This window comes from Octodon degus, unplaced genomic scaffold (assembly GCF_000260255.1).
Source record: "Octodon degus isolate 3935 unplaced genomic scaffold, OctDeg1.0 scaffold00019, whole genome shotgun sequence".
Taxonomy (NCBI): Eukaryota; Metazoa; Chordata; class Mammalia; order Rodentia; family Octodontidae; genus Octodon; species Octodon degus.
The window spans coordinates 16,558,271-16,582,799 of NW_004524595.1; the positions used below are offsets into that span (position 1 = coordinate 16,558,271).

At 39.7% G+C, this 24,529-nt stretch overlaps 1 protein-coding gene across 1 annotated transcript in view; it reads right to left on the reverse strand.

Moving 5' to 3' along the window:
* Fryl (FRY like transcription coactivator) overlaps nt 1–24,529 on the reverse strand; it is a 302,292-nt gene that overhangs the window by 4,288 nt on the left and 273,475 nt on the right. Inside the window, exons 54-62 of the mRNA XM_023711119.1 lie at nt 24,167–24,370; nt 21,965–22,132; nt 15,948–16,195; nt 13,037–13,244; nt 11,151–11,300; nt 10,423–10,521; nt 6,095–6,163; nt 1,380–1,397; nt 440–550 (exon numbers count right to left, since the gene is read on the reverse strand). Coding sequence (XP_023566887.1) covers nt 440–550; nt 1,380–1,397; nt 6,095–6,163; nt 10,423–10,521; nt 11,151–11,300; nt 13,037–13,244; nt 15,948–16,195; nt 21,965–22,132; nt 24,167–24,370 — 1,275 coding nt within the window. The remainder of the gene's footprint in view (nt 1–439; nt 551–1,379; nt 1,398–6,094; nt 6,164–10,422; nt 10,522–11,150; nt 11,301–13,036; nt 13,245–15,947; nt 16,196–21,964; nt 22,133–24,166; nt 24,371–24,529) is intronic.

Below are 24,529 nucleotides of genomic sequence, written 5' to 3' on the forward strand. Positions count from 1 at the left end.
TTTTTAAAGAATACAAATAGTAACAGAATAAATACAAGATTTCACTAAACAAAGTAATAGGAATTCAGTAATGGTTGCTGCATTATTCATAGTTTTAAAGTCTACTGATATGACTGACTTGACTTGATTACAGGTGATCTGTATCTGCTATTAAAAGCTTTAAGACTTAAACTTCTGCAAACTACTGGATATTGCTATCTTCTATATTAATCCTGTCACAGTATGTCATTCAATAAGTAACTTTTCATCTGAAAAAAGTGACTTAGCGTAAGTAACTTTTTTTTTTGGTGGAAGTGACTTTTGACTTTGTTGGGGGACACAGCTCAACAGCACAGCACCTGCCTGGCCAGTGTGAGGTCCTGAGTTCGATTCTTGGTACCCAAAACAAAAAAATAGCTTTCAAATAGATTATTGATGCCTAGGACAACTGAATATTTACCTCTGCTTCATTTTTTATTGTATTTACTTGGTTGATAAGTTTACAATAGGCCTGGAACAGAAGTAGTAATTGAAAATGCAATTTGTATAACCGTCGGCAGAGCTCCAGTTCCTAGAAATAAATAATATTATATTAAATTTAGGTGTTATTTTCCATATTTAACTAGACAGCATATTTCCAATACAAAGTTATGAATAATTATGTTAAAATTGTCTTGGCAATTTATTTTTCTGAGTAAGCAAGTTAATATGGTGTGAAGCTAATGAAAGACAGATGAAAGATGCTTTGAGGACTGCAGTAAACAAAAACAGGACCTCTTGTTTGTATAATTCATTTTTAGTATAAAGCAATTTTAACACTGGATAGAGAGAATATATCTGGAGCAATATATAGGTACTTAGAAAAGGGCTCTAGAATTTAAATCTTTAAATTCATAATGGAAAGAAATTATAAATGCATACTTGTGTCCACACTGAAAACAGATCTCTCTGCATTTATCAACAAGTGCTTTGTAAAGCAAACTAAATGTGGGCAAACTCTTATTTAAAAAAGAGAAATCTAGAGACTGAGATTAACTTGTACATTTTGACTTTTTCTTTTTGTACCAGGAATCAAACTCAGGACCTTGCGCTTGCCAGGCAGGCGCTGTGCTGCTGAGCTAAATCCCCAGTCCTACATTTTGATTTTTAAGATTAAAAAATTTAAAAGATGTTAGTTACAGATGTAGAAAAAGGCAAGTGCTAGTTTTACATACATATTATAAAGTCTCTTTCATAGAACCAGCATTTCATGTATTAGGGCTACACAAAATTAAAGCGCACACTACTTTGAAAGTAGGTCCATGACAAAACATTGTGAGGTCACAAGGGGACAAATGGGAGATGAAAACCAGTTTGCCTGGCAAGGATAAGTAGTCTATAAATCAAGACAGGTCACTTACTGCTAGAATTTCCATTTGCTAAGCAAGGTGATCGGGTACCAAGAGCACAACAACAAAAAAGACCAAGAATTAGTGTAAGAATCATTTCATGTAGGGTCACAGATGTCCCTGGCACAATGAAGAACATATATTCACACCCCAAAGAAAATTTTATGCTATTTCCAATACAACTTTATAGACATTTATTGTAATAATTTAGGGTGTTTTTAAGTTTTTCAACTCCTTGCCAAATAATTAAAGTACATTTAGACTATAGTTTGTTTTGAGTAAAAGCTACAAAGGATAAAAATCAAACTCATGGGGTCCTGAGAAATCTGGCTAAGTTTTCATAACCTGTCCAAACAATAAAGACTCAAAACTCAACTGCAATAAAAGCATTTCCATTAGCAAAGTAGAAAACAAGAAAGTAAATCCCCGCTATTTTTCAGGAACAGATGGTTTATCACCTTAGCAAACACTTACCTCGAAGGAGATAATTGCTGGTGAGGTCACTGGAGGCTTCCTAACCCAGCCTCTCATTAGGCCCCAAAAGCAGATGTGTATTTTATCCTGCCCTCCAGAGATAAACTTCAGAAATGTGTTCTAACTAGATTTCAGTCAAAGGAGACAATGTATGTAAAACACTGAAAATGCTTAATTTATGGGCTATGTTAATGTGTAGGCAGTATCTTGAACCTGGTCTCATTTAGTGTCTTCTAGTTTAAACAGCAATTGTGATAATGTAAATGTAGCTTCTAAAAGTCATTCTTAAGCCTGCTTTTGCAGTTTCCTCTGAAGGACTATTTATACAAATTTATTCCTATCAATTTAGAAAGGATTTGCTAAGCAAAGGTGAACTTTTGCTTGCCATAAATTCTGTGGACAGTCATTCAGTAAACATTAGCTGAACACATTCCAACATTAACTACAGTTTTTTTTGTTTGTTTGTTTTGGGTTTTTTTGTTTGTTTGTTTTTCTGGGAGGGGAGCAGGTTCTTACTATCCAATTCAGGCTGGCCTTGAACTCACTTTGTAGCCCAGGCTAGTCTCGAACTCACAACGATCCTCCTGCCTCAGCCTCCAGTGCTGGGACTATAGGCATGTGCCAAAATGCCCGGCTAAGAGTTATGACTTCTGAGGGTCTTTTTTATATAGTTTATTTCATGTGGAAATTAATTTTCCAGCAGTTGATTGGTAGGATTCTCACCCTGACTAACTATATATGCTGATAGCTGTGAACTAAGCAATTGCACTGAAGATGGCAATGTGTAATAGTAGGGTCATGCTTGGAATGCCTGTCATTCTGGTCTTCTGAATATGTGCTGCTTGCTTGCATGACACACTGATTGCTGCTGTGCTGTCTCTCGGGTAGATGATTGTTTAAAAAGGGGGTGGTGAATGAAGCCAGAAGACAGGAAAAGGGGTGTTGCAGGACTGTCCTGCTACAATGCTGTATGTAGTTAATTTCTAAACTTGTGTGTAAAAATATGTAATTGTTTATTCCTGTTTTTTAAACTTTTTTTTTGTCATATCCTGTAGGGACTTAAAGTTTAATATATCAATACTTGATGAAAAATACCTGTTCCATGTTATGCCTATCATGTTTGATATTCAGACAGATAGTGAGATTAAGCTCAACAGCCTAGGTTGTAGGGTAATAACAATAAGCTCTTCTGGAGGGTTAAAAACCTAAATTTGCAGACCAAAAATTAGAGAAAAAGGAGGGCCACAAGGACAGCCAACATTTTGGCCCCAGCCTTCCAAGGTCAGTGAAGACTCAGGACATAGGAGAACCTGTACTGTAATATCATATAACTCAGTTGTGTCCCAAATTTTCTGATCAAGGAGATTATGGCGCCAGAGGAAAGTGATCGATGATGTAGAGTGTGCCTAAGGAGAGTCACATGGTGCGAAAACATTCTCTCAGGCTTTCACAGAGAGCAAATTGCTCAAGCAATAGCCGTGACTCATCCACATGGCTGACACTGACAAAGGATCTACAAACTGCAGTACAGGGTTTCAGGATAAATCCTGAGGGGATTTGACTGACTTCATTAGATACAAAAGCTACATTTTTTGTTATATAGGTCTTGCTTCATCTTGGTCTTAACCATCCAGCAGAAAAGTATAAAAACGAAGTCTAAAAAGTAAAGCCCTATCAATATGCTGAGCTGTAAAAGGCTCAAGTCAACAACTTCTGACATCATCAGTCTTATGGAAAATCCACTACTGTTATGGACTACTGGACTATTTTGGAATATTTTGCTGAATTCACACACCTATAATATTTAAATGACAAAATTAAACAAAAAAGGGGATACAAATGAATGACCATTTTTTGTATTTGTATATTCAAAATAGGATAGATATACAGCTACATTCTCTTAATTCAATGAATAGAAATATTTGTTCTAATAGTGTTTGTGAATAGGATCTTGTATAATGAATAACCACTAAGACAACAATATGCAATGTATTAATTATTGAAACTGTCCTACTAATCAGATTTAGAACTGTCTCACTGCTATTTCTCAAATAGGGAAAAAAGGAAATTAATTTTCACATGAAATTTTCTATTAGCATAATAAAATAGAACTGACTACACATAGTCTATGTATAGAGTCTACATGGCCTCTACTTCCACAAGTAACAGAAAGAAAATCACAGAAGCTCATGACCATCATGATTATAGGAAACAGCACCATGTAATTGTGCAGGTCTTAATTACGAAAGAGTCTAAATCTACTAAAAGTACAATTAAGGATGAGGATATATATATGCACACACATTCTAAATTGTTATCTAGAGCTGGGGATATAGCTTAGCAGCACAACACCTGCCTGTAAAAAACTAAAAAATAAACTGTTAGCTACATTGAAATTTGCATGTATATTCTTATATACTTCTTGGTTGCTAATTATGAAGTAAATTGTACTGATACAGAAACAACAGGAAAGGTGAGAAAGCTATAAATTATGATTTTCACTCATAGAAACATCTCAAGCTATATCAACTAACTTACTCTTGGAGATCACCTCATTTTCTTCAAGTAGAAGAGACATAAAGCATTTGGCATATCTATTATAGACATCTAAGTTACAAATGTAGCCAGTTAGCAATAGGGCAGAAGAGAAGAACACATCACAACCAAGGGTGGAGGTGCAGCCCTTGGAGGCAGACCTCACACAAAAGATAGACTACACCTGCAGGCTTGCCCTAGGGGTTAACAGTAATGCTTGATATTCCTTTTTTTTTATATAGTTCGATTTCATTTTATTTATCCAAGTCACTTTGATCACCTTGTCACTGTCATTAAAAAACAAAAAGAAACAAAACCCAACAGTTACAGCTCACCTGATGGCTTTGCTCAATAAACATCCCTGAGAAGCTGGCCAGTGGGAAACCCACTTTCCGGTCGCATTTTTTCTCTCTTAGACAGAATCTATTTTTCTGTTAGATTTTTCCTCTTAATCTTTGTTGTTCCTAGAATTCAGTTCTCTCACGAGAGAACATGAACTGAGCCTTTTGGACATATAGTGGATTGGAAGTTACAATATTTCCCTTTATACTATTTGGAAGATCCTATACCAGCAGTGCTTGACAGAGCTATTAAAATACCCGTTTTTCTCATCATTTTAGGATTTTCAAAACTCTCCATGTTTAACAGTAGAGTAGCTTTTATAGAGATTAGAAATCTAGCTGGGCACGTAACTCAGTGATACAGTGCTAGTGTTATGGTTTGTGTCTAGGTGCTCCCTCCAAGCCTCATGTAGTCTTGGGGGGCTTCTGGAGTTTGCGATGGATTACTGTGGGTGTGGCTGCTGCACTTGCCCTGGGGCAGGGAATCTGCATTACAATGTAAAGTGGGAAGAGAAGCTAGCTGCTGGAGCTGCTGCTATTCCTCCTTTTGTGCTCTTGCTTTTTGCCCCTGCTGCCATGAAAGATTGCCCTCTGCCATGTGCTGCTCTGCCTTGGAGCCAGCCAAGTATAGACTGAAACCTCCTGTCACTGTGAGCTAAATAAACCTTTCCTTCCTTCATTTTGAGTGTCAGGTATTTGTCCCAGCAACAAGAGAAGAGTAACTAAGACAGCTAGCCAGCCTTAGCTTGTGTCAGGTCTTGGTTTCAATTCCCAGCACTGTAAAAAAGGGAATCTACTATAATGTCAGACAGGAATTCTGATGTCAGCTGTGCAGACCTGCTTAGTTGGTAAAAGAAAGCATTTTCCCCATATGAAATTATGCTGTTAACAATATCCCCCTTACTACAACAGATGTGTTCCTATGTGCACATTTCTCTAAGAAAATATATTGCTATTTTCATTGTATTAGAAATGTTGTAATTTATCCAATCAGAATTTCACCATTAGAAAGTTTCATATGGATATATATATCAAATTACTCTCAGGTTTGCTTTCCTGAAATTCATCCTCAAAACACTAATGCAGAACAATTTTTTTTTTCCCTAAGTGCAAACCCAACTTGAAATCCAACTTGGGCTCTCCAGATATCCATCATGCTTATCTGTTGAATGTTATTAAAGTTCAGTCACTAGCTGGTGGTTCACTTTTATTAAAGTGAAATTTTCATTACTAAAGCCAATATTCCATTCAACCTAACTTTTACAGTGATGGTTCTGATAACCAAAATGAAAATGTTTACAAATACTGCTCCTGAAATATCAAGGCCAGTTCCATGCACACTGTTTTATTTAACAGCAAAAACAAGAAGAGACTTACTTGTGCATCTGTGTTTATCCTATATATGTCTTCTTTGCCACCAAAAGTCCTCTTACAATTGTCTAACCACTAAAAAAAAATAAGTGACATGAAATGTCAATACAGTAATTGCATGATACACAGTGGAAACTAATGCCAGTCTATATAAAACAACAAAATTCAAAGGTAACTTGGAGTGCCAGGATTAGCTGTAGACAGAGAATTTCAACCCCATTTGAGGATACTCATTTGCAGCACAACAGGATGCACACGTGTTTTAATGAAAATACAATAAAGGGTCTCCCATTCTAGAGGCCTGTGGTGCCCTATTTCTGTCAAGAACACTCCGTCTTTTGCACATTTTATTGGAAATCTTCACAACTTACACTTGACCTTTGTGTGATAGCATACGGGGAAATGAAAGATTTGCTTTCCCTCTGGTCAATTTAATAAAGGCAATTTAAAGAGAATTAAGTAGGTCTGTTTGCTTCTCAGAAGTGTAATTCTCAAAAGACTGGTGTCAGTTTTAATTAGTGAAACAGGAACTCTGATCTATTTAAGCCTTTTTATATCCTTTCACTCCTTTCTTTTTGGATAGTAATGAATGACAAACATGTTATCTTCAAGAATACTGGATGGCTGGAGAGATAGCTTAGCAGCAGAAGTGCCTGCCTGGCAAGCGCAAGGTCCTGAGTTTAACCTATCAAAAATAAAATTAAAATACTGGATACAGAAGCTAACCGTTTTTTTTTTTTTTTTTTTCCTTTTTTTTTTTTTTTTTTTTTTTTTTTTTTCTGTATCCAGGAGCTATTCCTAAAGTTAATATTACAGTATAGTTTCTCCAGTCAAGTAAAAACAAACATGTCACTGGAGTAGAATAGCAAAGATCACTGGAGTCATAAAATTCCTAAACTGAAATAACGGCTAAGACAATCTTCAAGGTAAGCTCTGAGAGTTTGATAGTTTTGAAATTGTCAGTTCTTCTGATTTCATAATTTTTTTGTTTTTCTCCCTTTGGTAATAAGACTGAAATTAAAATCATTAGGACTTTGGAGAAAATTAATGGCTATATTAAGTAGCTATTCTGAAAACATTTTAGTATTAGACATTTAAAATTCTCAATTGTACCTTAATGTTTCACATGTAAAGAATTAAAAGTAGACATCTCAGTTCTTTCAAAAACAATCTTTGACCTATGTCACAGATATCTCAGTCACTCAGACTGCATTGTCCCTTAAGCTATTTGCTTGACAGCATCTCTGAAGAAAAACATGTTATGCTTTTCTGGTGCATATGCCATGTGGCAGTCACTGTCAAAAGCTATCAGCAGATTTCTTCCTACCAGCAAAATTCACTTGACACCTACTATAGAATTTGTACTTTAATTTTTATTCATACAAAATATTAAAATGTTTATATACTTAGCACTTTGCTGGGACAATTTGAACGAATATACTAATAAAAATCTTTGTTGATCTTATAATAACACTTTTATTAAATTTAGTTTTTCATAATGCCTACCTGTGGATACAGTATTTTGGGAGAGAATGACTCCCAACCTGACAGCCCCATGGCCGCACACTGACCTGTGCAGTGCAGTTGTATAGCTTTCCCGCACGCGTAAGACATGAAGAGCTGGTACAGAAAACACCTTCTTGTACTCATGTTTTCTTTACTCAAAGCTCAAATTAAGGTTAAAACTTAACTGTGGAAGAGGTTCCCTTTTAGGATACGACAGCAGCTTGTACATGATCAATCCTCCACGGACGATAGAAGCTACGTATTATCAGCCAGGACTTGGGACTTAGGAAAGCACGGAAGGAGGTATGTGCCTGTTCCAGCCACTGCAGAGGCTGAATGCAGTGGGAGCCCTGAGTTTGCACCCTACAAAGACAGTGACATGTGGAGTGGCAGGATGCAGGAGAAAAGGAAAGCTCGTGACCGGCAGCCTGTGTGCAGTTTCCTCTCAGGCACTTGCTGCTGTGTTGCTCATGTGCAGAGAGAGGCCAGGGGGTCAGGCAGCAGCACGTGGCTGGCTAAAGGCGCAGAGATACTTCTGGTCTCATGGTGCTTGGGAGACAAACATCTGCAGTCCTTGCCAAGATGGCGGAGAGCCTCTAGCTCTCACTTGGAGCCTCAGAAGACTTGAAGTCCAGTTAAAAACTGTTTAATGAAAAACTATTAGGGCCTGGGCTGGAAGTTGTCATGAATTTCATGAGTGTCCTGAGGTGTGATCACCATCCTGGGACTGCTGCCCCCAAGTGCCACCCAATCGGAAGGCAAGCTTGTTAAGACATAGTGTCCTCATCCACCAGAGTCACTAGGTATGGCACTACGTGACTTGTGGCTCTTCCTCAAAGTCAAAATGACCATGAAAGGTAAACTTTCGATTCAGGACATCAAGGCACCCATGACGGTGCAATTAAAGACACTAAAGCAGACTTTTTTTTTTTTTTTATTTTTTTTTTTTGTGTGTGTGTGTGTGTGTGTGTGTGTGTGTGGCCAGCTCAGCCCACCAGGGGGCGGGGCTGGCTGGCATGTGGTGCTGGGGGATTGAACCGCGGTCCCTATGTTCTGCTAAGCTTGTTCTAAATAGGTGCTTTAGACCACTGAGCCATCTCACCAGCCCCACTAAAGCAGACTTTTGCAACTGCTTCAGAAAGTGACAGCTGAGTACAGTGGCCCATGCCTGTAATCCCAGCACTCAGGAGTCCAAGGCAGGATTGTTTTGGGTTTAAGGTCAGTCTGGGCTATGTACCAAGAGCCTGCCTTTAAAAAAAAAAAGAGAGAGAGAGACAAAAAAGTGACAAGATGCCATGCTGCCACCGCCCCTGGATCATGCTGAATTATTGACTGAGACTGGGCGTGGTGGCACACACATGTAATTCTAGTGCTTGGGAGGCTGAAAACAGGAGGATCATGAGTCTGATCTGTGTAGTGAGACCCTATAGTCCCTGTACTAAAACATACATTAAAAAAAAAAAAAAAAAAGTGACAACAGTAAAAAATGTGTGTTCAAAGAAAGGGGGAATATTCTGGAGGGGAGATTAATTGGCAATGTCTTTTATGACAATTTTTAAAACTTTTAACATTTACCATATTCTTCAGTCATACAAGTATATATGCTATAGCTTGGCGAGGCAACTCAAGTCTAAATATTTGCTTCACATATGCCTTTTCACATAGCCTGACGGTGACTTTACATGAGTCTTCAAGAAAAATGGGTAGGAAACAGTTTACAAAAACTGAGCCACTAAAGACAAAGCCATCACTTAGCCACCGGTAAGGACAGCCTGACAGCAGCATTCCTTCCCACCCTTCTGATAATCATTCTTACACTTCGGGTTTTTTGTTTTGTTTTGAACAGGATCTCACCATGCAGTCCAAGCTAACCCTGAACTCTTGATGCTTCTGCTTCAGCCTCCCACAGGCCAGAATTAGGTGTGTGTCCTCACCCTTGGCTGGCTTTTTTTACTGTGACCCATCAGAGGTCAGGTGTGGAATTTTTCATTTGTGACATATTTTGGATTTCAGATTATTGGAAGTACAGATGCTTAACCTTCACTGTCATGGTGATTGTGCTTTATATTTCCTTTAACAATATAAAACAACTAGGTTTTACACATAATTTTGGTATGTCTTAACATGTGACAGCTCATAACTAACAAAAGACCCCTCTATTGCAGAAGAAAACCCCAACTGTATACAATTAGTTTGAAAGGGAAAAAGCATTTTGTTTTGTTTTGTGCACAGACTAGATGAGAATGTACCGGATTCACTCTCAGAGGACTAACAATATTTTTCCATGCCAGGTTAGAGTTGAAAAGCCTTTTCTTAGTAGGCAGTAATCAACGTGCTGCTTCCCCTTCACTTGCCTATGTACACCGACCCAACACAGGGATAAATTTCATCTTGTCAGAGGCTACCAATTTTCTTTTTTGTGTGTGTGTGGAACCAGGGATTGAACTCAGGCCCTTGCACTTGCCAGAGAAGCGCTTATTCCACTGAGCCATCTCCCTGGCCCCCCCGCCTTTTTTTTTGTTTGTTTTTTGCTGATTTTCTGAAGCACAATTCTGTATATATTCTCTGAGAGAGACCGCTGCTTTTTCCCCACTTTTAGTGTTGTAAGCAGCTGCGTAGTCCCCACACATCAGCTCCTCACAAAGCCATGTGTGCTCCTGGAGGGCAGGTTTCTCAACGGCAAAGTTGGGTTCCCTGGGCAAAGAAGAGCGCTCCCAGGACCCACCATTCTCAAACACCCCCAGGGCCAGGGCTCTTCTTGTCTGGGTGGACTCAACACTTCAGTGTCAAAAAGCGAACCCCCTTTTTCCACGTAGGAGGAGACTAACCTGCTCAGCAGCTTCTCTTTTGGCATTGTATGTGTCCAGGTGTTCTTGCAACTCCAAAACACTGAACTTGAGTGTTTCTAGCAAGCCACATGACATCAGCTGTCAAATCAAACACATCAATCCTGGTCACCATTCCTGATCCAGCCACGAGAACAACCACCTTTGGATGGTACAGCACCTTTGAGCTGGCTGTCAGACATTCCGCTATTACATTCTGTCCCTTTCTAAGGGTTGACTTTCCACAGAAAGATTGGAAGGTGTCAGGAAGGACAGAAATACCTTCAGATGCTTTCCAAAAGTGGCAAAGGCAAGAAATGGCATGTCAGACCAGTAGACACAGTGGAGACACCATCTTTGAAGCTTTTCAAACTTATCTCTTTAACGATATTGCTGTACAATCTCTGTGTGCTTAGCAAGTCAAGGGAAGACCCAGGCACCCTGGCTATCTCCAGCCAGGGACCTATTCTGACTCAAGAACCAGGAAAGAACACATCTCTAGAGCATGGCTCTTCTGGTTCCACATCTAGGACTCTCAAGTGGGTAGAGAAGGATTGGAATCAGAGATTCACAGGGCACTGCCTCTACTCTTCTGGAATAGTGCATTCTGTCAGTGATTTATAATCAAGGTGAAAATAAGAACCATGACACTTTAAAATTCTGAATTACTTAAAAAAAAGTGACTGAACAATGCCGTTCAAATTTTTGAAAGCCCTCATGTAAAAACTTACTGTTTCAGCATCCACAAACACTGTTGGGCACTCTGAGCACATCAGCATCACTTCCAATGAACTTTTAAATTTGGTACCGATGCGCTGCAGACTCTCACCAAGAAAACTGACTGCCTCAGTAGTTATTTCTCCAAATTTTCTTTGAATTGTCTAGGTGAAAAAGCATTAAGGAAAAGTTTAATATCTCAGAAGAAGGCCCCTTTTCACGTTTAAGTAAAGCAGCATAACTTTACAGCAGTTTTAGAACAAAAGTACTGTAGTGACAGATCCAGGTGTAATGGTGCAGGCCTGTAATTTCAACACCGAGGTAGGAGAATGCAAGCTCAATCCCTACCTGGGCAATGTAGCGAGACCCAGTATCAAGTAAGAAATAAAGGGGAGGAGGGACGTAGCTCAGTGTGAAGGCTCTGGGTTCAGTCTCCAGTACCAAAATGTTGAAAACACTTAATGAGATGCATTTAGCATAATGCTTACACCCAGTGAATACTCAAGAAATGATACTGTTTATTACTACTAGAGTTATAACAAATTAAAAAGCTGCTGTGCATCAAAGCAAACAGCAGAGTAATAGGACAACCTATAGAACGGAATTTTTTTTTTTGCCAGCTGTTCCTTAACCAGATGACTAATATCTAGAATATATATAGAACTCAAAAATTTATTTTCCCCTAAATAAGAGATCCCATCAAAAAATGGGCAACTGAAATGAACAGAGACTTCAGAGAAGTAGTAGTACACATAGCTAATAAATACAGGGGAAAAGGTCATGCCTGTAATCCCAGCACTGGGGAGGCTGAGATGGAAGGATCACTACAGGTAAGAGCTTTGTAGTGAGGTCCTATACCAAATACATAGATAAGAGATTAAAAACAACTAGAAATTCTATTTGACCCAATTATTTCCCTTCTAGGTACATGCCTTTTTTTTTTTTTTTGTATTTTAGGTAAAGGTTTACAGGGTGTTCAGGGTCTCACTACTAGATCAGACTCATAGCGATTCTTCTGTTTACAGTCTCCCAAGACCTGGGATTACAGGCACATGCCGCCTCGCCAAGTCTCAATCACTGTCTCAGCGGCCCCGGGGGTGGGGCCCTAGGTATATTCCCAAAGGAGTTAAAGAGACCACATTACAGTAATAGTCCACATTTATAGCGGCACAATTCCTAAGAGCTAAATTGTGGAAGTGGTTTATAAGTTTAACAGATGAATGGATAAAGAAAATGTGTTTTTTATACACCATGGAGTACTCCTCTACAGAAAGAAAGAAAAACCTGAATCATCCTAGGAAAATGGTTGCACCTTGAGACCATAATGCTAAGTAAAATCAGACACATAAGCCTGAATACTGCATGGATTCTCTTAGATGAAGATCCAGAAATAGAAAGAGCTAAATAAACGATAATAGAAAGAAAGAGAAAATGGGCGGAGGACTGAGAGCCGCGGGGAGGAGAGCAGAAGAGGACGAGAACATAACTCAGATGTGCTATGTACGTGTACCAACTCCTCACAATGAATATAATTATTATGTATTGCAAACATGTACTAATAAAAATTAAAATTTAAAAAATGAACACAGTGTAAGCTCAAAGGCAGGGGCTGTGTTTTCATCTCTTCAGTATCCACGATGTTGCCTGCTGGCATACTGCAGTAACTGGTCAGATGCTGTGCTGAAGTTTTCTTCTGATTGCTTTAGGGGCCTTAAAGGCACTAGGAATGATACAGCAGCACCACCACATGGTGCCCCACATTCAAGTAATACCACTAACTTAGAAAAACACAGTGTTAAAATCTGTGGGAATACTGAAGTTTGAGATACTGACTTAGAAGAAAAATATTTAACTTGATCAGATAATTATACAAGCTCAGTAAACCTTAAATTCCACTGACCTGAAACAGTCTAGAAAACACATGAAAAGTAAACACTGCACAGGACCCATCCGTGTCGGACAGCATCTGACCCACGTGGCAGCGCCAGGCTTCCTCCTCATCGTCATAGGCCACAGGCTGGAAGGCGGCGATGATGGCAGAGAGGAAGGGTGACGGCAGGGGCGAGGTCTGCACTTCTGGAAAACCATCCTGCTCTTCTTCATCTTGACTGTTAACACACACATCGCACTTGTCACCACTTCTTAAAGGAACAGACTCTTGCGCTTACAACATTTTGATCAAGTCATTCAACACTGTCTGTTTCTATTTATACACACATTGAGCTAGAAAAGACAACCACCTAAACTTTCTAAGTTGGCATGAATAGATGTTCTTTATACTTAGCATCTTTGGAGTAGAGCTCTTAATTTCATGCAAGTACTTTTATATAACCCAAGTTCTATGATGTCCCTCTGCTATGAATTAACATCAGTGAGTGTTAGGAGTTGTACAGATTAGAATGTTTGCCTTTTAAATTGTCAGTTTTAGGTACATTTTATTTGAATAGCCCCCATTAATAATGTTAATATTGAAAAATTTTCATCACTTACTGTTGTCTCAAGGGCCAGGTTAGCCGTGCTATATGCATTTTATTTACACAACAGTTCTGTGAAGATTAGGTTCTATTATTATCCTGATTTTGCATAAAGGTTCAGGAAAGTTAAATAGTATGCCTGGGTTACTGGTAGGAAATGACAGAGCCAGAATTCAAACTCAGAGTACAGGTTCCAATCTAATGCTATTAGCCAGCACGTACTGACAAGAGAGGTACTTCGTGAGCACACACTGGTGGCCTGCAGTATGGCAGATAGTAAATTTGCCTCAAAACATAACACTTGGCCATTTTTTCTGAGGAAGTAATAACTTCAACAGTTAGATAATACCTACAGATGGAACAACAACAACAAGCCAAGATGTGTTTGGACTGGGTATTTCTTGACTTCGGGTTGGAGAGGGAGAAGCATCGGACCCGTGTCAGAGTCTAAAAATCTCAAGGCTCACATTACAAGATAGTTCCATAAGCTCTTGTAGGAATTATAGAGCAATCTGTTTAAAGCATGGGACCTGAAGAAAGATTAGGGAAAAGTATCAAACTAAGGCAGTCAAAAATTATACTTCAAAAATGTTGATTTTAATAATGCTACTGAGATGATAGATTTAAAGAAACTGTAGCCTATGACCTCAAGTTGATACACCTCTTTATTAGGGATGTTCAATTCTATGTCAGCTGTAGTTTTTGTCTAAAAAACTATTTAGGTTCAGCGTTTTGAAAGAACATTTACCTTAATGTTATTTCTGCTGTCCCTGAATGTGCGCATGACTGAGTGAATCCATGGGCCATTGCTATATCCAGATCAATAGCATGAAAAAGATGTCCCTATAATTTATTGTTAATAACTTAGTTAAAAACTAAGCATAGTTTAAAAGCATTCTGATATATCAAGGGTGAAAATCTTCCATGTGTTTTATATGTTAAAACTCATTATCACATGAACTACAAAGGTATATTTATTGTAAAACTTTGAAATAATTATTTTTATACTAACAATATTTAATAATCATCAAGGGAGCTTCATAATGTGATGGGGACAAAGAATGCACTGACTGAATGCATTAAACTAGATTTAAGTATTTATTTGGTACCAGTAATTAAACTCAGGACCTTGAGCTTGCCAGGTAGGTGCTTGTGTCACTGAGCTGTTTTCCTAGTTAGATACCTTTAGAACATTATTTTGAACCATAAATATTTATAAAACTTAAACAGAAAAAATTAGGCTATGCCATATTTTAACCATCACCAACCAATGTGGTATGCTAGTTTCCTAATAGCCACCAAAATTTCTTTTAAGAAGTATATGTAACAGCTAATTAGTCAATTTAGCCCATGAGTGAAGACCAAGTCTTGTTTATGAATTCCTCCTACTTTTTTGGTAAATTATTATGTATTTCATACAAGATCTCACTACACAGCTTGGACTCGTAGTGATCCTCCTGTTTCAGCCTCCCCAGTGCTGGGATTACAGACGTGTGCCACTATGCCTGGTCTCGGTGGCCTGCTCACTTGCATGCTTGGGGCAGAGCTGGGATGGCATGTGGTATCAGGGATCAAACCTGTGTCCTTGAACTTGCCTAGGCAGGCGCTTAGACCACTGAGCTATCTTTGCAGCCCTCCTCATACTTTCTGATAATATATTTTCAATGTGTGGAGCATAAACATTTAAAAGGAACAATCTAGCTTAGATAGTTGGAGAGGTCAAACCTTTAAAATCTGATCATGGATAAAGGAACAATAAAACAAAGTTTTGAATATAACTTAGATAATTTGTTCTTATTTTTTGAGCAGGGTTTGCTATGCAGCTCAAGCTGGTCTTGAACTCACTATGTATCCCAGGCTGGCCTTGAGCTCAAAGCAGTCCTCCTGCCTCAGCCTCAGCAGTGCTGGGATGGTAGGCATGCACCACAACTGCCTTATCAGATTTATTTTGATATCACATGAGTTCATTCTACTACTGATTTTAAGATTAGCCATTAGGTATCCTGCCAAAATAGGTATTTGGTGTGCTGCTCAATGTGGAATGCCGCTTCCTATGGTTTGGGAATGGCTTATTTGTACTTCTTTATATGAACATCACAGAAAAATGCCTATCATGGTAAGTCCTTTTATTTTTAAATATGAAGCTAGAAAACAGGATTACTAACAAAAACAAAGAAAAGTGAAGAGGAGGCTGGGGGTATAGCTCTTGGCAAGCGCAAGGTCCTGAGTTCAATTCCCAGTACAAAAAAAAAAAAAAGTAAAGTAAGTGAACTGGCATTTTGAGGGAGGGTGGGGCAGCATAATCACCTCACTGGTGCCATGACTCTGCATTCTTACCTGGACAGTCCAGAGAAATCAGCTTCTTCTTCTTCACATCTTTCATCGAGCTCTTTCAAAGCTAAGGTAACATCCTCTTCACAGATGGACCCGGGGTAGCTCTCAGGAGCCAGATGCTCTGGCATTTCTGTTTCTTCCAGATCAAGAATTCCTTGACACATGAGAGAGTCCTGCCGCTCTTGAATAATGTATGGCCCTTCATCATCGGAGTTTGTAACATGCTCCTCCTTTAATACTGATCGTGTATCCTGCGGAACAATTACATTATTTTTGTGGACTCTTACAACATGAAAGGATTTTATCAGCATAATAAATGTCTACCATCATCTAAGTCTGTCTGTTCTATCTGATAGTCTTCATTTACGTGGCCTAATTGTTTATTGAACTCTCATTATATAAAATTGTTTTCTAAAATGGTCCTAAGTTTTCATTTTGTTTTTTGGAAGTGCTGAGGATTGAACTCAGGACTTTGCACATGCTAAGTAATCTCTTTAGCACTGAGTCACATCCCCAGCCCTAAAAATTTCTTGAAATTACAATATTTAACCTACTGCCACATCGAAACTTCAAGGAGTATTTCTCCTGCTTTCTCTCATGTATAAGACTCAGGTGTTTACTTGGAAATACATCTTTTTGACTTCCCATAATGGGAAATGTTTACCTATATATTTCAATTTTATGTAAGTAAAACTTTATATTATTACTACCAATTACCTTTATATGACCTACCATTTTTATTTTATTTTATTTTATTTTATTTTATTTTATTTTATTTTATTTATTTATTTTGGTACAGGGTCTTGCTCCACAGCTCAGACTTATAGTGATCCTCCTGTCAGTGTCTCCAGCACTGGGATTACGGACATGCACCACCACACCAGGTTTCAGGACCAGCATGATGTGTCTGGGGTTTTGGGGCTGGCATGGCATGTGGTACCGGGGATAAAACCCAGGTCCCTGTGCTTGCTAGGCAGGCGCTTAGACTGCTGATCCATCTGTCCAGCCCCCGAGCTGCCATTTCTATAATTAAGACAGTCGGCGAATTCTGGCCATCCGCAGGGGAGATGATAGGAGCAGGTGCTGCCAATCAGAAGGACACAGAGCCCAGACAGCCACGGCTGCCTTTGTGGTGTAGAAGCCTCGTGACCTAAGGGCTCTTTTCAGTTAATAAGCCTACAGTAAATCATTTCAGTTTAAAGTATTAGTAAAGATTCATCACTGAGCTCGAGTGTATGAAAGGTCTGGAAATGTTAAATTCTTGTCTTTTGAAAATAAGTAAAATGCAAGCTCATTTACCAAAAAGAATACTTCCACTCTCCTAACTCTAAAAAAGAAAATATATATTATAAAGTACCCCCTCCTGTCTCACTGTTAACATTTCTGTCCCACTGCTGCGGTGTGACAGGCATGGGGTAGAAGCTCAACAGGTACTGGTTAAATAAACTACCATTATATTTATATATAAAAACAACCTTCCAAAGCATATTATAATGGTGCCAATCCTAGGTTTCTAATCTGCACACAAATTAACTTCATCAGTTTGAATATAATACTACTGTTTCAGGGTCTTAGGACTAAACATCAGTTGTTTTCAGTACTTAAGACTTAAGTTACTTTAACTGTACACCATTTTTTATTTATTTTTCCTGAGCAAAAGTAGAATTTTCTTTCTAAAGCATGAAAATAAGGGCAAGTCCTAGGTCTTAGTTTATTCATCTGTATAATTCACCTATAAAATGAAGGGTTTCAAGCAGATTTTGGGTGAGGTCTCTGCTATAAATTAATTCTTGACCACGGCCAGCTCACTACCGAGTATGAGGTTACGCTAATATACAGATGACAACAGTACACACTAGCATACGGTAAGCATAGGGTAAACACAATCAGCAATATACAGCCCACCTCCTGATGCTCAAGAGAAAGCCCACATATGTCTGTGAGAATTGAGACCATAGTTTCTTTGGAAACCAACAGCATATGATGGCCTTGGACAACAACAAGGCTGTTATTCTAGGAGGAAGGACTAGAAAGGCCTAGGAACATGGGTGGGAAGCACACGGTGCATTAATGGGCTAGGGATCTGGATATAATTAAGCAGGATAGGGGGCATACTCAGTCTGTTTAGAATAGTATGTAAAGATACAGTAAAATCCAGGCAGGGTGTACACATCTATAATCCCAGTTACATGAGAGAGAGGCAGAAAAACTGCCACGTTGGAGGGTAGCAGCACTCTAAAGAAGAAAGGCATGGGCCATAGCCCAGTCCTTTCTGCATTCAATTCCCACTAACGCCCTTTTCTCAGTAATAGCAATAATATAGTAAAATAAGTTTTAATCACCCTAAAAGTTTACAGTGAATATATTTTATAGTGTTCATCTGAATTTTTTATTTAAATCATTTGAAAATATAATTTATGAGACAGTACTAGAAATATTTCTACAACTAGAATTTTTGGTTTCAATTTTCACTTCCATATTATTTTAAACATACTGTGTTATTGCAAACCAAACATGTGAGCTCAAAGCCCCCACTATTCACCACTTTACACTTATACTTGGTTACTGTTTGTCCTTAAATTGTAATTCAAAACACTGTCTTATCAGTAATCATTATTATACAATATACCCTGAAATTTTTTAGTAACATCTGGATTTCACGAAGAAAGTACCTTTGGACTAGTGGAATGGATTTATTTGTTCACACGTAGGTTATGAGAATTGAATTTCTTTGGACTTCACCTTCCTAGACAATGACATACTCCTGTGCTTTGTAACATTCAGACTCATTTCCTCAAAGAAAAATTTTTGTGGTCCATGAATTAGATTCCAAGCTATTAATTACAACCCTCTATGCAGGTTATACTAATAAATAAAAATGAAGAACTTGATCTTTTCCAGAAGGCAGGGTTATTTTTATGTATTAGAGGGAAGGAAAAGAAACAGCTCTAAAGATTTCTCCATGAGATGAAATGGATTGGCTTACTCTTTTACCTTCATGATATTAACGTAAGTGGATGAAAATTTCAAATAAACATCCTTGGGAATACACAGAAGTATTCCTTTAATTCATGTAATATTTTACTTATTAAAATTAATTGTATGTCTTTAAAAGTTGCTTTAAAAATAGTTGCTTTTATTTCAATATTTTATTGCTTTCCTATTTTTCTTTAACAAGCACAATTTTCAGTCACTTGACACTATTAAGTACATCAGGAAAACACAAACTAGGCTAATAGTGTATACATACACCAGATGCTATATTGTGCTACTCCCCTGTGACAGCCATTCTCACCATGCCTGTTTGTACTTGAAACGGTACAGTTTTAAAACTCTCCTCTCATTCTCATCTACCAGTAATACAATGTGTGTAGTGACAATGAACCCACTACTGTGAAAGTAAGAAAATACTAAACTGAAGTTAAGTTTCCATGAGAGGAAAGAAAATACACCAAGACACTTTATAGTGCATGGCAAATAGGTCCATTAACTATTTGGATTTGCAGTAACACATGCAATATAATAAATTTCTAATAAACATGAATTGTTTCTAGAAGGCAGCTTCCTATTTAAAAAGGTCTTTCTAGTATCAGCCTGTCTTCCTTTGTTTCAGATGAACAGGTGTGACCTCTTAATGTGCTATGATCCCAACTGGACGTGGCAGATCAGATTAACAATCAGCAGCACTGCTCGCCTACACCTCCCTCCCGGCAAGAAGAACGCCACCCAAATTGCTTCTCCCCACCTTGTCAGCTCTCTCTTGCAAAGGGCCTTTCAAGTTCCAGGGCTGCCTGCAGTCAGGCTCTGCTCCTCCCTAGCTCTCCTGCTCCAGTCAGCTCCTTGTCTTTTCCAGTCTACCACCACACTCTAGCATGGACACCCTTTCCCAGTGCCAGGGTGCACAGGACTGGTGCTATAACCTACTTTCCATGAAGAAAAGTCAAGATTTGGAAAACTCAACCAGATCATGTCCTCCTACTTCACCGCCCATGGTCACCTGCCATTCGGCCTGTGAGGCTTGCCATGGGCGCCGCAGCCTGCCCCCAGCTCCTTTCCCCCAGCCTCTCCTGTTCACCGTGCTCAGGCCCCACTCCCTAGGGTTTTGTTTTTCACAGGTGCTAGGGCTTTTCAACCTGCTGCTTGCTGTGTCAGAAACATTCTTTCTCCACATCTCCCTCATTCAACTATATATCGTTGTTAGATTTCCACAAATAATGTCGATCAAATGACCACTTTCTGTTATATTACTTATAGCTCATATTTTACCTGTTACCTGTCATTCTTATTAGGATTAAGCACCATAAAGCCAGGAGGAGCCTTTTTCTGCTTTGTACCTCTAGAAACGCAGCACCCAGACTAACGTCTAGTAACGAGGGTCTCTGAACATGCTGACGAAATAAATGAATGACCCCCAAGGCCTGGCAGTAAAGGCGTGCTCGGCAGCGGGGTGCTGCTGTGAGCTGGTGGCAGTGGGCCTGATGGAGTCTGTGTCGGTGTGAGGATACCCCTAAAGGGCACCACGGGAGCGCCCACCTCCTTCTCCATCTCTTGCTTCTGTCCCTTGAGGGGAGCAGGTTTGCTCTCCCACATGCTCCTGCTGTGATATGCTGCCACAGGCCCAAGTCATTATGGACTGAAACCTCGAAACTACCAGTTAAAAAGAAATCTTTCCTTATTTTAAGTAACAGAAAGTGAATACACAGGTATTTCTGGAAAGACCAAAAAGCTACATGATTTCTCATTATCTCAAGAGAAAGCCCAAGTCTTTAGAATGGCACTCAAGAATTTTTCCTATTGTTTCTCTTCTTTTTCCATTCATGTTAGTCTCTAACAACACTGAATTTCCAGACGTTACCTAACAATATCATTCTGTGCCACACTACCATGTGTCTCTGTGTACTGTCCCTCTGCTGGGACAGTCCTGGCAGCCACAAGGCGTGAGCTTTACCACCAGCCCTAGTGCAGAGCTGCCCACTCCTCCCTGGGTTTCCACAAAGCCTTGAACACATGTGTATTACTGAATTTCTCCTACATAAATGTAATTTTAAAAAAGCTTTCTTCACCCCTTTAAAACAGACAAAGTACTCCTCGACAGTAGGTTGTGCCCCACTCTTCTGCCACCTGGCTGGAATGCCTGGCATCTAGGGACATCACAGTACATACTGCCTGACTGAATTATCTAAGCTTTAGCCCTATGAACCTAAGCATTTTGAAAATGAGTAGGAAGGAAGCCCAAATGCCTTCATTTAAAAATACATCTTTACTGTTAGATTTAGTAGGTAGTAACATGAGAATTTTCTTTACTACAATAATATAACCTAATAGTGAGATTAGTCCAGATCTGATAACTACACTAATTTTATGAACACCAACAAAAATACAGCAGTTTCCAAAACTTACCAAAGCATAAAAGTACATATCATAGAGCTATAACAAATACACTTAACAAATAATATTAAAAAAAAAAAAGAACACTAAGAAAACTAATACTTACTTATTTCTGGTCAGTCAATAGCTTGAATCTGGCTTACTTCTCACAGGCCTTTCCACAACACATAATACTAGTGGTTCCAAAGTCTTTGGAAAGATTTCCTTGCACCAACTGCTAACCAGCTGGCCTGAGGTCCTACCCAATCACAGCACCAATCACATAAACCCCACTTAAAGCAAAAAGGGGAAGGAAAACAAAAGCGTCCTTCACAGAAAATGAGCGCCACAGACGATGCCTGCCGTCCCTAGCGAAGCACCTGCACGGCAACCGGGTCGCAGTCCGCAACACAAAATGCTCATTAAAATATTTGAGATTATTTTTAACCTGTAGGTCATTTCCTTAAGCCTATCAATTTTTTTTAAAATCAGATGTGCCTCTTTTGTTTAGAACAACCCAACAGGTTAGAAATACTGTAAACAAAATCAAATAATTAGCACATCAGATGAGAACTCTTTTGAAAGAAAAGCAAAAGATGTAACAGAGTGCTAAAGATCTAGATTGGCCATGCACCAGCCCTGTGTCTCCCCACCTCAGGCAGCTGGCTGCTAGTATTATCTAGACAAGCCTCCAAGCTTGGGGTCTCATCTCGGATGTGAAGCACCTCTTCTGTTGGGTTGCTGCCAGTGGAATCCTGAGACTGAAGCAGCAAGTCAGGCTGGTCTGGCATCGTCTCATAGGCAGCAGAGTCATTGTTCAGCTGAAAGGAGAGATGATCAAACATGGAATTCATTTAGGACCCAAAAGCCATGAAAAATCCTTCTACAACACTGGAGGGGCTCCCACAAAGAGCGTGTGTGGGATTTCCTAAAGTTATCTTTTATTTCATCCAGTCCATATCAGAGTGGGTGTTATCAATGCAAGCAGCTAACCTGGCAAAACTAAGTATACATTTATAGAGGTTTCTACCTATGCTAACTTCAGCCTGAAACTCCTATTTTTATGCTCATGTGTTGTGGTGCTGTTGGTCTGGGGCTCTGTAAAGGCCAACCTTACTGTGGCTGCAGTGCCAAGCAAAGTGATTTCACAAGTGTCTTAAAGAGGGGCAGAGCTGAAATAATGCCCAGAATTGGTGTAGCATATGTGGACCCAGGGCTCAAGTTTAATCCCTAGTACTGTCAGAAAAAAAAGTAGAGTGTTATAATGGCAAACATATTAAAGTATTTTTTAAAAAGTAGTAGTTACTAATTTAAAAAAAAAATTTATGCCTTTTCCTTCTCAGCAGGGCTATCATTTCCTCTGGATCAATATTCAACACAAGAAACACCAACTCTAGGATTTAGCATTATAGAGGCAAAAATTAATTTTTTCTGAGAAGTCCATTTGAAATTATCATTTCTTTACCTCAATACCAACACAACTCTGTACAGGGTTGGCCTTACAAGTAGGTAGTCAGCTCTGCCCTCACGATACCTCTCATGATAGCTGTCCTAAGTGAAGGACTTACAGTATTATATACCAGAGGTTTTCCGCCTCATAGAACTCCTGTGAGGCTGATATGAGGGTCTGTTGTAAAGCAGCGGTTGGGTAACTTGAATACCATTATACAGCGAGGAAAATAAGGATCCCTTCCCTAGTGTACATGATAGTAACCCAGGATAAGCCCTCTGTCCCGCACATGGCTATCCACGAGGGCCCCGACAGGAACTTGACCACTGTTTTAAGCGAAGAGTCCCTTGGAGGACCATACCTTCCTTACTAAGGCAGAGCAGAGACAGACCCCTTGGGTCAAATCCATTTACCAGCTGTGTGTCTGGGATGGCTCATTTAGTTTCCAGACCCGCAATAACCCTTGCATACTTGTGGGACTGGGGAGACTGTCAAGGTGGCTAGGACGTGTGAACACCTAGGGCAGATCGGCAACTCCATGATACAAGTGCTGATTGTGCCTGTTGGTGGCAGCAGCAGTTTCTCATTTAATATGTAAAGAGGGCGGTGTCTGAAAGACATTAGGGCACCAGTGAGATTTCCTAAGACTGGAAGCCAGCTATGAATCTGTAATCTGACATTTTGTCGAAAGCCAGCTCAGTGCAGCGTTGCTGGAGGCACTTGACCAGCAGAGTGTGGGCAAATGGGTCTACTTCAAACCAAGGTGCAGATCAGTCTGGCCTGCAAAAGGCCCTCCACCACCAGCTGTGCAAGCACTGCTCCCACGGGCTCCACGGCTGTCCCCTTATCACAGGCGCCCTAGAGGCCATGCATCAGGCTGCCATCCTAAGCTGACTGGCATCCATCTGAAGCTGCCATCCTACCACGACTGCAGATTTAGTCCTCCTTGCACCCTGACACTGCTAAATGGCAGATGATGCTGACAGCCTTTACCTCCTCATTTTATAAGCCTCTTGAAAGAGCTCTTCAAAGGGACCAAAGCCCACTCAGTCTCTGCACACTACACTAAAGAGGGAAGAAAAGTGGGTGAGCACTAAATAGCCATGGTGTGCACATCAGTGCCAAAAATATGCATCGCTCAAGATGTGGACCTGAAAGTGCCCAGAACGACTTGTTATGACCAGGAGAGAAGACAGAAAATGTGTCCCAGCTGCTACCGCTACACACACCAACTTTATGCATGTAGCTCTGTCATGAATAACAGAACGTGTCATTACTGATGTAACTGTGTTTTCACTCCTGTGTGTCTATTTTGCCCATACTTAAAAGACCAAGACACAAGCATTACTAAGTCTGAAGCTCGGGGTTAAGACTCCTGTCGCTGCAGGCAAAGACAACAGTGTACCATCTGTGTGCGCGACAGGATCTGGCTCGCAGTGAGGGCCGCTTCCTCTTCTGAGGACTCATCTGTGTCCTCCTGGTTTGTCAGGTTCAGACTGGGGGTGCTACTCGAGCACTGGTACTCCTGGAGGGAGGGGGTGTCCCCTTTGTCAATGCTGTCTAGCGAACGCCGGCGGACTCCCCAGTTGAAATTGTCCATACTTTCACCCTGGAAAAGCAAGACATGATTTCTAAGACTGCTCATAGGTGTAAATGCAAGATGCCAGGAAAATAGACCAAGATGAAAAATACTGGACATATCATCAAAAGCAGAGTTTCAATCAGCCCATCAATTTCTTTAATCTTTTAACATATTATTCAGTCTTTA